Genomic DNA, 15,367 nt, shown 5'->3' with positions numbered 1-15,367 from the left:
CGTTGAAAAAAAAAAAATAAAAAAAAAAAAAAATGGGAGTGGGGCACCTGGGTGGCACAGTTGGTTGAGCATCCCACTTCAGCTCAGATCGTGATCTCACAGCTTGTGAGTTCAAGCCCCGTGTCAGGCTCTGTGCTGACAGCTTGGAGCCTGGATCCTGCTTCAGATCTGTGTCTCCCTCTCTCTCTGCCCCTAACCCACTCGCATTATGTCTCTCTCAAAAGTAAATAAACATTAAAATAAAGTTTAAAAAAAGAAAAAAAGGTTTGCCTCTGAAGAAAGGAGTGAGCAGTTGCCTGGTTGGCTCAGTCAGTTAAGCATCTGACTTGAGCTTTAGGTCATGATCTCATGGTTAGTGAGCCCGAGCCCCACCATGGGTGAGCCCTGCTTCTCTCTCTCTCTCTCTCTCTCTCTCTCTCTCTCTCTCTCTCTTCCTCTCTCTCTGCCCCTCATGGGATTCTTTCTCTCTCTCGCTCCGCCCTTGCTCATTTGCACTTTCAAAAAAAAATGAAGAAAGGAGTGAGCAAGATCAATATATGTGGAGTGGTAGTGTGGAGGGGCGGGGTGGTACCCTTAGGGTTGTGGGGAAAATTTGAACATGTATAATTGCGGAATGAGTAGAGGGAGAGGGTCAGAGAGACACAGGAAGGATAGTTGATGGCTCAAAGTCCTGTAGAAGGTAGGAAGACTCCAGTCCCAGGTGGAGGTATTAAGTGTAGAAGGATCTGTCTCCACTGGAATGAAAATGAAGGAGGGGGCGCCTGGGTGACTCAGTCGGTTAAGCATCCGACTTCACCTCAGGTCATGGTCTCGTGGTTTGTGAGTTCAAGCCCTGCATCGGGCTCTGTGCTGACAGCTTAGAGCCTGGAGCCTGCTTCAGATTCTGTGTCTCTCCATCTGTCCGCCCCTCCCATGCTCATGCTCTGTTTCTCTGTCTCTCAATAATAAATAAATAAGGAAGGAAGGAAGGAAGGGGAAAAGGAAAAGGAAAATAAAGGAGACAAGGAGGGGTAGTAATGCAGATGAGTGAAATCGGGGGCCAAAAGTTAAGAGATGTCCTGCCTAAGGCTTTAGGAGAGCAGTGAAGGTTTGAAATAACTGCTGTGAAGAATGAGTGGGAGCCAACTAGAAACCCATGGGAGTTTGGGTGTAGGCAGGTGCTGTGGGCCCAGCTGATGTAGTTCTGTACTGGCACTAGGCCACAATATCAGTACTTGCAGGAGTATTCTGCAGCTGGCAGGTGAGCACAGAGCACAGGGTTGTTAGGGTTTTGCTTTATGGGTGACCACAAGTTTTGATGAAGACCAGTAGAAAAGCGAGTAGATTTGGATACGTTCATTTGGAACTTTTAGTGAGGCTGACAAGAGTCTCTGGGGAGAAGGAGAAGAGACTACTGGGAAGGTAGAAAGTCCTAGTTTGGGAAGAAAAGAATTGTGCTTAAGACAGAGGTAGCAGGGTTTTTTGATCATTCCAAGGCTCAAAGACTGGACAAAGCCCTAAGGTGTGGGTGGCTGAAGGGGAAAAAAGGAGAAGGTACTGGTATGTAGGAACTGCAGGAACTGGATGAGTGAGTGGTGGAGGTGGAAGGAACTAACTAGACTGTGTCAGTACATGGGGCCAAGAGGAAGACTGGGTGAGGATTGCCGTTTCTGAGGGAGTAAGTCATGGTGATCAGAAGTGATCAGTGAAAGGGTGAGGGATGTGTGGGTTCGTGGTTCAGGCCTAGCAGCCTGAGATGGGAACAGGCCACTGCTCCTCATGGGATCTGGAGGCACTTTGGGGCTGATGCAGTGTCTGTAATTTCATCATACTGGCAGATTTTAGTACCGTCTGGCCCTTTACAGAAAAATTTGCCAGTTCCTGGTTTAGGTAAAGAAATTAAACAAAATCATGAAATTATTATGAAACAACGTAGTGACAGCTTGAACTTCTCCATGCGTAAGAATTTTGTGTGTATTTGGAAAATATTTGGCAACTTAGTAAAAGATGGATTTGAGTTGTAGAGTTTCCTTAGTTGGGAATGAGTGCCAGCCATGAGAAAATGATCTGGAGAAATGTTAGCCATGGAAGTGAGGCTAGGAGAGCTAATTCCATAACCACTTAGTTGCAGTGGTTGAAGGAGAAAAGAAGCAGACCTCCAAAGGCCTTGATCAACTCTTTTAGGAAGCAGTTTATTACCACATTTAGGCAGTCTTGAAAGTACTCATGAACATTTCTTCTCTTGAGAATTTATCATATAGAAATAATTGATAGAAGGAAAAAAGTAACGTGCCCAGGAGTATTGATTGTAACAGTATATGCTGACAGGACATTTGGAACAGCCTAAGTGTCCAGAAGTAGGGAGCTTGTTAAGTAAATTATGGTACATTGAATTGATGAAACAGGATAGAGCCATTAAACAAATAATTATAAAGATTGGAAAAGAATGTAGAGAATTGACCTGGAGCTGTAGAAGTTACACATACTATGTTGAACTATGTGAAGTTGACAATGTATGGACAAAAATGACTGCAGAATCAATGGGGGAAATAAAAATGGTTTATTATGTTAGTGGGATTTGAATTTTTTTCTTCCTGGTATCCGGTATTGTTAAAATGCTCCCATAATAAATACATTTGCAAGGGCTAACAGGATGGACTGCACCCATGTCACTCTAGGATGAATCACCTAGCAGCTCCAGCAGCTTTTATGTCACACAGCCATGTGGCTAGTGAGTGCACAACTGCAGTCTACTCAAGTATTCATTAAATTTTAAGGTATTTTCCTTAAAAAATAAATATAAATATAAAAAATATTTTTCCTTATGGAATTTTATGAAAAATTTCACACATGCACAAAAATAGAACACCTAAATAAAATACCCATAATCAACTATGATGCCCCTGTCACACATAACGAAATTAGTAATAATTCTTTGGTATCACCTAATAACTAGTCTATAATCAAATTTTCACAGTTGTGGCTCTAGCTGTGTTGGCCATCCTTTTAGCTGACTTCACAGTTAAATCAGGGCGACTAACCATCCCAGGTTTCCCAGGACGCTGGGCTCTCAGTACTAAAACTGGGCAAACTGAAATATTTGGTCATCCTACACTAAGCAGCAGACTATGAGGTTAGTAGGTTGGTTACATGTATTTCTTCCTCACTATCCAAGTGTCTTCTCCTAGAACTTCAGATTCAGTCAGAAGGTAAATTGTTTATTACTTGGTCTGGGAGCCTGTGCTGTGAGAATATCACAATGAAGAAGTATAAGAGTTTCTCTCTTTAGTGAGCTCTCTGTCCAACCAAAGGATCAAAACCATTAGAAATAAAATCAAAGGTTAAGTGGTATGATCCAAAGAGAGGACTTAGAGAAAGTCAGGGTGAGGTCAGATTAATTGGAGACTCAAGATCAAATTGAGCCTTGAAGATTGGTTAGAATTTATAAACTAAGCAAATTCATAACGTAAGTATGACTTTGTGTCTGCTCAGTAGAATACATGTTGGGGATAAAAAGTTGTATCTAAAATGCTGTTTGGATCTCTTCCTAGGGGTCTGTCCTCCAGCCTCAGCAGATGAGACTTTTGAGCATCATCTTCAGCGACTAAGAAAACTCATTAAAAAACGCTCTGAATTATACGAAGCTGAAGAGAGAGCCCTCAGAGTTATGTTGGAAGGAGAACAAGAAGAAGAGAGGAAAAGAGAATTTGAAAAGAAACAGAGGAAAGAAAAAGAGAAAATTTTACTTCAGAAGCGTGAAATTGAGTCCAAGTTATTTGGGGATCCGCGTAAGTTCTTTTGTAACCAGTGGAGAAAAGGAAGATGCTAGATTGGCAGCTCTTTCCCTAATGGATGATCTCAACCTAAACTAAGGTGGTAGGCAGCAAATGAAACCTTTGAGACTTAAAATTCTGAACTGTGTACTGGAAATCATGGATAAAGATGAAACATATGATCTCATTGTTGTACTGTCATAGTCATAGGTTCATTCAGCTTGCCTCTAGGTATGAGACATGATGATGTGGTAATGTGCCTTTTCTTTTTCAGATGAGTTCCCACTTGCACACCTCCTGCAACCCTTCCGACAGTATTACCTCCAAGCTGAGCACTCCCTACCAGCACTCATCCAGATAAGGTCAGAGGGGCACTCTTCATGCCGCCTTCCCCTTAGATAGCAAGAAGCACTTACAGTGTTTATTTTGTTGAGGTGTATTGCTTTTTCTTTTTTTAGGTTCCATACAGGTTTATATGCCACATAAATCTTGTTTAGTCCTCAGTCCTTGAGAAATAAATGACTCTTTTAACAGGTGAAGAAACTGAAACTCAGGTGTGACTTGCCCTTTGTATTATCTCATGCTGTAGTTGTTACATTGACTTAAAGCATCGGCTTCCTTTTCCTAATTCTCTTCTGCTGCTAAATAGACCAAGGGAGAGAAACTCTCCCTATCTACTTGCCTGTGGAGACTGATTAAGTCCCAAACTGACTTGTGAGTTCTTACAGGTCGAAGCCAAGAGAGCTAGGAACAGGGGATCTCATCTTAACCTGCAGTTATTAATGAGCTGGGTAGAGTTTTCAACTCTTCTGGGTCTCACTTTCCTCACCTATAAAATGAAAATGGTAGACTGGAATGTGGCCTTCAAACTTTAGCAGTAGTGCTCTTCCCAAAGGTAGTCTTTTGAGAAATCCATTTGTAAAACAGTTTGAATGAATGGGTTCCGTAGGTGTAGACAGTTTAAATCTGTTATTGACTGGAAGCACTTTGTTGTTTCTAGATTCCCCAGAGCATCTGCTTGGGGCCTAGTGGTCCTCAAAGCCTGGTTTGACAATCACTGAACTAAGTGATCTATCAGGTTCCTTCCAAAGCTCTAATGATGGTTATTAGCATACCAAGTTTGTGTTCTGGGAAAAGTATATTTCTGGTTAATATATAAGTTTTAGCTTTTATTTATTTATTGAGAGCAGGGGAGGGGCAGACTGGGGTTGGGGGGGGGCGGGGGTAGAGGTGTGCAGGGAGAGAGAATCCCTAGCAGGCTCTGCACTGTCAGTGCAGAGACGGACGTGGAGCTCTATCCCACAGACTGTGAGATCATGACCTGAGCTGAAATCAAGAGTCAGACGCTTAACTGACTGAGCCACCTAGGCACCCCCAAGTTGTAGCTTTTAAATATAAGTACAGTTGATTCTCATTATTCACGGTAGTCATGTTCTATAAAAGCTGCAGTGTTGAATTAGGGAATGCCAAATTCTGTTCCTAAAGGAAATACAGGGTTTGGTTCCTGTGAGCCTCGGACCACATTTTCATGAACCAATCAATACATAACATTGTTTTATGTGTATTTCTTTTAAAAAACACTTTGTTTAATATATATTGTCGATTCATTAACACTGAACTCATAGTTAACAGCATTATAACTCCTGCCTCAACATAGCTTTTCTAATATACATGTACTCTCTGTAAGGCATATTCCAGCCTTCTCATTCTAGCTAGTACTGCAACAGTATACTTAGGGGCCATCTTAAATAGCAAAATAACCAATAAAAGCACAAATATGTGAAAAATGCAGTACTAAATACACTGCAAAAAGGACACTTTACAATATGAGGCTGAAAACAGTGTCACCTTATTTGACTTCAGCTGGGAATGTACCTGTCCGTGACTTAGATTTTTCATGGCTTTGCATGTTGGCAAGTGACCATGCAAGCACCACAAGTAACGATTATGAAATTACACATAAATTTTAGTGAATAGGCAAATTTGCGATTATGGAACCTGCAAATAATGAGGATCAACTGTATATTTATTATTGGGTTACCCCTAAAATCATAAGTTGTTTGCAGTTTTTTCCCCCTTTATGTGTACATTTAAGAAATACTGTCCTTAGCATAATGCCTAGAAATCAAATTCTTGAGTGGACTGGTACATCAGTCATTTGAAAGCTAAGTCCTGAAATAGAGTATTTAGTTGCTGAACATCTTGCTTGGAATAAAACAAATAAACAGTTGTTCTCCAATGTTCTTATTAAGGCATGATTGGGATCAGTACCTGGTGCCATCTGATCATCCCAAAGGCAACTCCGTTCCCCAAGGATGGGTCCTTCCCCCGCTCCCCAGCAACGACATCTGGGCAACAGCCATTAAGCTGCATTAGTAAAGATGCTCCAGAAGTGTGGTCCGGCCAAGGCTCTTTCCAGCTCTAAATACTAGTGATGCCACCATCTTCTCGTGCTATAGACTAAACCACAACCTCTAAACTCCATGTGGCATTGTTCCACCCAGAAGTTACGTTTTCCTTGAGTGCTCTGTCCTGGCCAGAGATGCCTCTTGAATCAGGAGATTAATATGTTTCTTCAGGAAAGGACCTAGGTGAACTGGGGTTATTACCACAGAAAGTGACCTTGGTTCACCGAATTTGCCTCTGTTTTGAAGGGGCTTGGTTCAGAGTGACTTGTTAATTTACTCTTTAACTTCTTGTGTGGTGATGGGTAAGTACACTGCATACACTCAACACAAATGTGCATTGGGTAGACTTAGCCCTTCCCCCAGTACTGAGTGTGAAGGCAAGCTTTGATGTAAAACCTCTTTACCCTCCTTACCCAAAGAACCCTCTCACTTCTAGGAGGAAAGGTCAGAAATGCTTTATCTATGGTTTTATGAATCCCACTTTTGGTGCAGCTTGAGAGGCTACAGACTGGGCTGCCAGAAAAGCTCATGGCCTAGTCTGGTAGTCATGTGGAGAACTTGGAAAATCTGTATCCATATTGGATCGTGTTTTAATGGATAATGGCTGCATCTTCCCATGTTAGAAGGATCCTAACAAAAACACGTGTTATTTAAGTTCCTGAAGATCTAGTTGTTCAGAATCCCCAATGATAGAAATTTATCTTAACCTCCCTCAGTCACATTGTAGGGGCCGGTATAGCTGTGGAATTTTCTTAGGAACTCAAACTTTCAAAAACACCCATGTAGTTAAAGCTGGGAGGAAACCAGATAAAAATAATAAAATTTATTTTTTTATATTCATTAATAAATGCTATTGTGCCTGGGAATGATCAATCATAACATGTCAGGGTTTTTGTTTTGTTTTGTTTTGCTCTTTGTCATTTATTGTGTTATTTATATTTCCGAAAAGCTAAATAAATATCATTTTTATTTTTTAGTTTGAGCCTTTGCCCCCAAATTTGTTGCCTACCAAATCACTACACACACTTTAACGTGAATGAAACACATTTTCACTCCAAAATGCAAACTTGTCAAATAGACATTTGCTAGGAGAAGGTGAATCTCCAGCACCAAACTTTGTGGAATCCAACTCTGGATAAGCAGGAAAGGACAACAACCTTGGAAATGATTGCATGTAGTTGGAAGTTCTGGGGTGCAAGATGCTAACACCTTTGTTCTTTTTCTGTTTAAGCTGCATTGTTAAATTTATATATTATGCGCTTCAGAGTTAACAGATAGGATATGAAGGCCAGCGCTCCAAAGTGTGTGTCTAAGCTCATATACCTTAAAATCTGTTGTGATTAGCCTCACATAACCCCCATAGGCCTGTGTGCCCTTTTATAAATCCCCACCATTTGCTGTCTGATGAGATGTAGGAAGAGTAGAAATAAAAGATGAATTGTATGATGTGTTCAGTGTGCAGGCAGCCTTGTCACTAAGACATCTGCATCGATGGGGGCATGAGTGTGAAGCAGGGATTCAGGAAAATAGGCAGCAGAACCCAAGAGGAAGAGATTTAACCTCAGGTGGAAAAAAGCCTTCCCTCTTTCATTCAGCTTCTGCAAAGTTTTAATAAAGTAAACATTATTTTTATTGTTTGGCTTTGTTTTGTAAGTTTTTCCTCGTTTACCACCTTGCATGGTGGTGGTGGCAACAGCCACTGGTACTTGATGGGTTTAGAAAGACATAGAGTAGTGCCTGATGAATTGTACTTCTGAGAATATGGACAGTGTCATTGTAATCTTTTCCTCCCAAAAATCTTTTATTGTGGAAATTTTCAAGCATCCGAAAGTAAAGAGAATAGTATAATTTTTTCCGTATATCCATCATCTGGCTTCAGATAATTGTCAACTTATGGCAAATCTTGTTTCATCTGCAACCCACTACTCTATAGACTATTTTGAAGCAAATCTCAGACATCATATTAATTAAGTATTTCAGTATGTAGGGCTCCACTCTGGGCATAGAGTCTTCTTAAAAATTTTCAGTATGTGGCTCTAAAAGATATTTTAAAAATGTAACCATAGTGCCATTATTGCACCGAAAGAAATGAATGACTTCTTGATATCATCAAATTCCCAGTGTTCAGATTTCCTTATCTCATAAATGTGTGTTTTACACTTGGCTCAAATTAAGATCTAGGTGCAGTCTATACACTGTTGTTGGTTGATATGTTTCTTAAATTTCTGAAAATCCATAGGTCTTTCTTGCTTCCTCCTGTGTACTCTTGTACTCTCTCTCCCTTGAGATTTATTACTTGAAGAAATTTTTTTCCTAAAGTTTCCAGTCTGAATTTTGCTTATTGCATCCTTGTGATAGCATGTTCCTCTGTTTCCATATCTCCTATAATTTAGTGGTTAGAGCTGCATTGCCCAGTATGGTAGATATGTATCACTATTGGGCACTTGAAAGAGAGTTTGAAATGGAGTTTGAATTGAGTTGAATAATTACACCTATGGATCACGTTTCTATTGGACAGCACTGATTAAGAGTGCACACATTTTTTGACCACCTACAGATTGGAGTTTTCTGAAGAATATATTATACACCTGGTGTATACTCCATTCAGGAGGACTAATGTCTAGTTGTCTATTTTTGTGATCTTAGCAGCCACTGGTAGTCAAGACCTAAAGTCATTCCTTTGGAGTTGCAAAATAGTGGTAGTTTAATTCTGCCTTTCTTTCTTTAGTTATTAGCTGGAATACTTCTTAAAGGGGAAACATCCCCTCATCAACCATTTGGTTACTGCAGGGTACAATTGGTACAGGAAAGGCAAATACATATTTTTTTTATTTACTAGTTTTCAAATTAATGAGCTGGTTCCCTAGAATGCTCCAAAGGTAACAAGTGAGTTTTATTTTGAAGTGTCATTATGAACTCAGATCTAACCATAATTGTCTTTCAACCCATTGTTATTATTTATCAATTGTCTCATCTTTGGCCACTGGGAGCCTTTTTTTTTTCAAAAATTTTTTTTAATGTTTGTTTATTTTTGAGACAGAGACAGAGCATGAACGAGGGAGGGTCAGAGAGAGAGGGAGACACAGAATCTGAAGCAGGCTCCAGGCTCTGAGCTGTCAGCACAGAGCCTGACGCGGGGCTCGAACTCACGGACTGTGAGATCATGACCTGAGCCGAAATCGGCTGCCTAACTGACTGAGCCACCCAGGTGACCCTGCTGGGAGCCTTTTTAACTCAGTTTCTGAATTCCCTTTCAATTCCAGTGTTCCATTCCAAATTTGTTTTACATATTGCCTATTCCAAACCTGGAAACAGTCATTTATCTAATGATAAATTAGTGGAAAAGGTATTTATAGGCCATAATCTGCATGATAGGGGTGGTCATTGTTATTGCTGCTTCTTGTTTGTTGGTTTTTATGCTTTTCAGTCAGAACTAGGAATTACAGTTCCCTTGAGCCATCAGCCTTTTTCTAAATCATGCCTTTTTTATACCTATATTCTTTTTTTTTAATGTTTATTTAATTTTGAGAGAAAGAGAGAAAGAATCCTAAGCAGGCTCCAAGCTGCCAGTGTAGAGCCTGATGCAGGGCTTGAACCCACGAACCACGAGGTAATGACCTAGGCCGAAACCAAGAGTCGACGCTTAACCCACTGAGCCACCCAGGCACCCCTGTACCTATGTTCTTTTTATATTGAACATAAATTAATGAAAATAGAGAAATAAACTCATTCAAAGATGAACCAGAAATGTGTTGATTCATCATGTCCTGTATATACAAGAATATTGTTTATCTTATTTCCCAAAAGAGGAGACCCTGGGTTGGGAGATACTCTAACAAAAAGCATTTATTTTAAGAAATTAGGTAAATACAAGAAAGATTAAAAAATGAAATAGATTAGTTGTATGTTAAATACTAAGTGTTCTTAGTGGCTGAGTTTATGACGTCAACGAATTTGCTACAAGCCAATGAACTTAATCACTCTATAAACCCATTCATGTTCCTATGTCCATGTGACTTGGGCAAGAGTGTATCAAGAAGCTTAGACAGCATTATACCATCTGCTGTAGCAATTCACTTCTACATATTTTGTCCACAGGGGAGCTATCCTGGGAATCACAAGGTAAGTACAAAGTATGTCTTGTTCCATTCAAATAATATAGAATATATAGAAGGAATGTGAGTGCTGTGAAGTATTAGCAGTGATTATTTTAGGGACTAGTGACTACATGAGGCATTTCCAACTAAATCTGTTTTTTTTCTTTTAATGCTATAACCAATAAACTATTCCTGTATAATTGTTAACTTTTTTTTTAAAAAAGTGTGAGTAATTACTACACACAACGTGGGGCTCAAACTCATGACCCCAAGATCAAGAGTCATGTGCTCTTCCGACGAGTCAGGTGCCCCTGTTAACTTTTGGGTGTACCCATACAGTAGTTCCTGACTTAGTCTGGCTATCTATGAAGATTTTGTTTCCAATGCAGGTTCTGTTTGCCTTTTGGAATAAACTGAGTTTCTCACAGTCTCTGGAGCAAGGATCGAAGTCTTTGAGGCAGTTGGTGCTAGAGCACATAACTATACAGAGCAGTAGGCACCTCTCAACTTATTTAGCTCATGCTTGCCAGAATATGGATTCTAGGACTTGAACTGTGTTCTTAGAAAATGGTTTTTACCATTTGCCAGGAATGATACTAAGTGCTAGAGATGTGAAAGGGAGCAAAAAGACAGGATTCTTGCCCTCCTGGAATTAGATCTAGAGTAGAAAAGCTTAAGAATACAGATAATTAGTTGTGATATGCGCTACAAAGAAAAAGTGGTTAGTCATCATTTATATTTTCCATTGTTCAAATATTTATTAAATGCCTGTTGAAACTCAGATTAATTTGCTAAGTATAAGGGCTATAATGGTGAGGGGGATAGGTTAATATCCAATTAATGGATCCAGCAATCAAAAAATGTACTGAGTGCTTTGAAGGAAAGGTAAATGGTTCTATGAGATTAGGCCTTTTTTTTTTTCCTTTTTTAATGTTTATCTATTTTGAGAGACAGAGTGCAAGTGGGGGAGGGGCAGAAAGAGGGAGACACGGAATCCAAAGGAGACTCCAGGCTCCAGGCTCCTAGCTTTCCGCACAGAACCCCCCGACACAGGGCTCAAACCCACAAACTGCAAGATCATGACCTGAGCCAAGGTAGGATGCTTAACCAACTGAGCCACCCAGGCGCCCCCAGGCCCTTTAAAGTCTTAAAAGCCACTGTACTGGGTAGATCTACCCAAGTTTGGGGTGGGGGGGGGGGGGGGATCAGGAAAAGCTTTTTTTTTTTTTTTTTAATTTAAATTGTAATTAGTTAACATACTGGCTTCAAGAGTAGAATTCATTGATCACTTACAACACCCAGTGTTCATCACAAATGCCCTCCTTAGTGCCCATCACCCATCTAGCCCATCTCTCACCCACCTCCCTCCATCAACCCAGAGTTTGTTCCCTATCATTATGAGTGTCTTGTGGTTTGTTTCCCTCTCTTCTCTTTTTCCTCCCCTTCCCATATGTTCATCTGGGTTTTTTTTCTTAAATCCCATATATGAGTGAAATCATATGGTATTTGTCTTTCTCTGATTGACTTGTTTAGCTTAACATAATAACATTCTAGCCTCATCCACATCATTGCAAACGGCAAGATTTCTTTCTTTTTGATGGCTGAGTAATATTCCAGTGTGTGTGTGTGTGTGTGTGTGTGTGTGTGTGTGTGTGTGTGTGTATGTGTGTGCACGTGCGCACGTACCACTTCTTTTTTATCCGTTCATCAGTTGATGGACATTTGAGCTCTCTCCATAGTTTGGCTATTGATGTTACTGTAAGCATCAGGGTACATGTACCCCTTCAAATCAGTATTTTTGTATCCTTTGGGTAAATACCTAGTAGTGCAATTGCTGAATTATAGTGTACTTCTATTTTTAGTTTTTGGAGGAACCTCCATGCTCTTCTCCAGAGTAGCTGCACCAGTTTGCCTTCCTACCAACAGTGCAAGACAGTTCCCCTTTTTCTGCATCCTTGCCAACAACTGTTGTTTCTTGTGTTGTTAATTTTAGCCATTTTGACAGGTGTGGTGGTGGTATCTCATTGTGGTTTTTATTTGTATTTCCCTGATGATGGGTGATGTTGAGCATCTTTCCATGTTTCTGTTAGCCATCTGAATGACTTCTTTGGAAAAGTGTCTATTCATGTCTTCTGTCCATTTCTTAATTGGGTTATTTGTTTTTTGGGTGTTGAGTTTGATAAGTTCTTTATAGATTTTGGATACTAACCCTTTATCAGATATGTCGTTTGCAAATATCTTCTCCCATTCTGTAGGCTGCCTTTTGTTGATTGTTTCCTTCACTGTGCAAAAGTTTTAATCCTGATGAAGTCCTAATAGTTCATGTTTACTTCTGTGTCCCTTGCCTTCAGCGACAAGGTAAGGGAGACAAAACTTCTAGTAAGAAGTTGCTCTGGCTGAGGTCAAAGAGATTGCTGCCAGTGTTCTCTAGGATTTTGATGTTTTCCTGTCTCACATTTAGGTCTTTGATCCATTTTGAATTGATTTTTGTGTATGGTGTAAGAAAGTGGTCCAGTTTCATTCTTCTACATGTAGCTGTCCAGTTTCACAACAGCATTTGTTGAAGAGTCTAGGAAAAGCTTTTCTGAGGAGATGATGTTTCAGCTAAGCTATGAGGCATAAACAGCTATTCACTAGTGCAGAGGAGACACGGAAGAAGAATGTGGCAAGAATTTGGAATAGAATATGCAAAGGCCCTGTGTTGGGCTAAGAGACCAAGGCAATTGAAGACTAGCATGGCTAGAGTAAGACAAGAGGGAAGGGGGTAGGGGCCAGACACTGCAAAGCTTTGGAAGCCCTTGTCAGGAGTTTGATTTTTATTCTGAGAGAGCTGGGAAGCATTTGGGGCTTCTAAGCAGGGGATTGGCTTAGTTTGCTGTTTTGAAATGATCACTTTTGTCCCAGTGTGTGAAACAATTACAATGATAGGGCATAAGAGGATATGTTGAACACAGTTGTCCAAGTGAGAGATAATGGGGGCTTGGACTCCCATGTTAGCAGTGGAGGTAGCGTGAAATGGGTGGATTTCAGAGATTTAAGAGAGGAAACTTGGCAGGGATATGAGATGAGTGGTTGTGAGGGAGAAGAGAGTGTCAGGCATGAGTCCTCAGTTTGTATATCTTAGACATTCCTTGAGACAAGAAATTCTGGGGAGGAGGAAAAGTTTGGGGGAGGGGAAATCACGAGTTCACTTTAGATATGTAGAGTTTGAGGCACCCTTGAGAAATCTTGGAGGAGATGCCTTGTAGGCAGTGGTGTTTATGAATTTGATCTCTGAGAAGAAGTGCAGAATTTAATATGAGTCATTGGCACATAGATTATTGATGCTGTGGGCAAGGATGAAGTCATTTAGAGTATAGTGGAGACCTTTATAAAAAATAATGCTTACGTCAGTGCCTGGGCTCCAGGTAGACCAATTACTACAACCCCCACTTGCCCTGCCTCTCACCCCTAGGCTCAGATGCAGCCAGACAGGCACAGACCCATGGAGAGGTCCTGGATTATAGCCTGCTGAAGCATGCACAGACTGGCCTTCCCAATATCCCCACTTCCCCATCCTCACCCCACCCCACCCCTTCAGATTCATCAAAGCTTTCTCCACTGCCTACTGAATGGAGTCAGTATTCCGTTTTCAGGGCCCTCGCCAGCTCTACCCCAATCTACCCCTTCAGTCTTAATGCAGGCTGCTTCCCAGCACAAACTATCTGAGTCATATGCTTTGTCCCCACCCCCTCCTCCCCCTACCTCTCTCTGCCCTGCCTCTGCTCCCTGACTCAAGCTGTTCCCTCCCTGGAGTTATGCTCTCCACTCTACCTTTAACCTGCTCACAGGCTGTTCCCATACTCTTCAGGATCCAGGTCAGGGTCCTGTCAGGGTCCTTCCTGAAGCTTGCCCAACTCGCATAAGGACTAGAATACTTTCTTTCCGTTGAAGAATATCATCATTTAATGATCTGTACCATTTATTTTATACTTAGCAGGGATGACTGTCATTCTAGAGTGTGCTCTAACTAGATCATGTCTTATACTGTAGCCCTTCCTATTCCTATTTCCAGAATTCTCAAATTCTTAAATTATTCCAGAAACAAGTGTAGAACTGAGTAGAGAATATCTATTAGGATGCAGATGCTGGGTCAGAAGTGAGAGAGGAGGAGGGTGGCCCTGTACCTGCTCAGTGGACAGGCGGTTCACACGTGGGTCTCAACAAAGCTGTGGCCTTTACCCACAGCTCAGAATTCTAATGACAGCTGAAAATGTGGATGATAAATCAGAGAATGCCAAAACTTGCTAACTTTCTTATGTCCCTTACAACTCCTTACGCCTCAGAGGTCCCCTGATGGAACAGGCTGATGGGGCAGATAACTTACTGATCACAATGGGACTTGTCTGATCCTGTAGCATGAAGAGCCGCTCCCAGTGCGCTGGGAGACTGTCTCCTGGCATGGGGTGGAGAAACATTTGGAGTCTTACATACAGTAGACACAGACTAGAGTGGGCAGGCAGTGGAGATGAGGGAATTAAAGGATTTGCCCATCTGGCCTCATTTGACCTCTCTGCACTCAGATTACTTACTCTGTCTCTTCTCATGATCTCCTGTGGGCATGGGGATGACCCCAGTGACCCCTCGCAACAGGGGTTTGCAACATCCTAGTAGGGATGACATTGTAGTAAGCCAGAGATACTCCCTGGTGCAGTCCCTGGTAAATCCTGATTGTTTGCAAAATGCCAGACTGTGATCAGGAGTCTAGATTTAAGTATATATTATAGGCAGTCTCAAGAGCTTGAATTCTTTGTGAGTTTCATTTTGTTAAGAGAACAGAATCTTTAGTTTAAAATACGTAAAAAATAAAATCCCTTGCTGTTGTGAATATTATTAAACTAACAGATACTATACTTGATCTCAGCCAAAAGGCCCAGAAGCTATGTATGAATTAATTTTTCTTAGATTTCAGCTTTAGTAGTAGATACTGTTGACTAATACTAATTTAACTTTCTCAATAGTGCATGAGAGTTCATTCTCATCAATACTTGATATTGTCAGGCTTTTTAAATTTTAACCATTTGTGTGTGTGTGTGTGTGTGTGTGTGTGTGTGTGTGTGTGTGTGTGTGT

At 40.9% G+C, this 15,367-nt stretch overlaps 2 protein-coding genes and 1 pseudogene across 3 annotated transcripts in view; 2 read left to right on the top strand and 1 right to left on the bottom strand.

Moving 5' to 3' along the window:
* PDCD7 (programmed cell death 7) overlaps positions 1-7,797 on the top strand; it is a 14,017-nt gene extending 6,220 nt beyond the window's left edge. Inside the window, exons 3-5 of the mRNA XM_040492988.1 lie at positions 3,531-3,767; positions 4,027-4,114; positions 6,005-7,797. Of these exons, the coding sequence (XP_040348922.1) occupies positions 3,531-3,767; positions 4,027-4,114; positions 6,005-6,128 (449 nt within the window). The 3' untranslated portion in view covers positions 6,129-7,797. The remainder of the gene's footprint in view (positions 1-3,530; positions 3,768-4,026; positions 4,115-6,004) is intronic.
* The window catches only part of UBAP1L (ubiquitin associated protein 1 like), a 25,447-nt gene continuing 16,431 nt past the window's right edge, over positions 6,352-15,367 (top strand). The window contains exons 1-2 of one of the 2 annotated variants that reach the window (XM_040492990.1): positions 6,352-6,462; positions 10,259-10,282. The gene's annotated coding sequence lies outside the window, so the exon portion shown is untranslated. Of the gene's footprint in view, positions 6,463-10,258; positions 10,283-11,300; positions 11,352-15,367 lie in introns of those variants that run through there. The other variant, XM_040492989.1, reaches the window with a different exon arrangement.
* On the bottom strand, positions 15,080-15,180 carry LOC121042153 (uncharacterized; annotated as a pseudogene).

This window comes from Herpailurus yagouaroundi, unplaced genomic scaffold (genome assembly GCF_014898765.1).
Source record: "Herpailurus yagouaroundi ecotype Mexico unplaced genomic scaffold, PumYag 184, whole genome shotgun sequence".
In the NCBI taxonomy this organism is placed as follows: Eukaryota; Metazoa; Chordata; class Mammalia; order Carnivora; family Felidae; genus Herpailurus; species Herpailurus yagouaroundi.
Note: the sequence above shows the minus strand (reverse complement) of the source record. Positions and strands in the feature narration are given on the sequence as shown.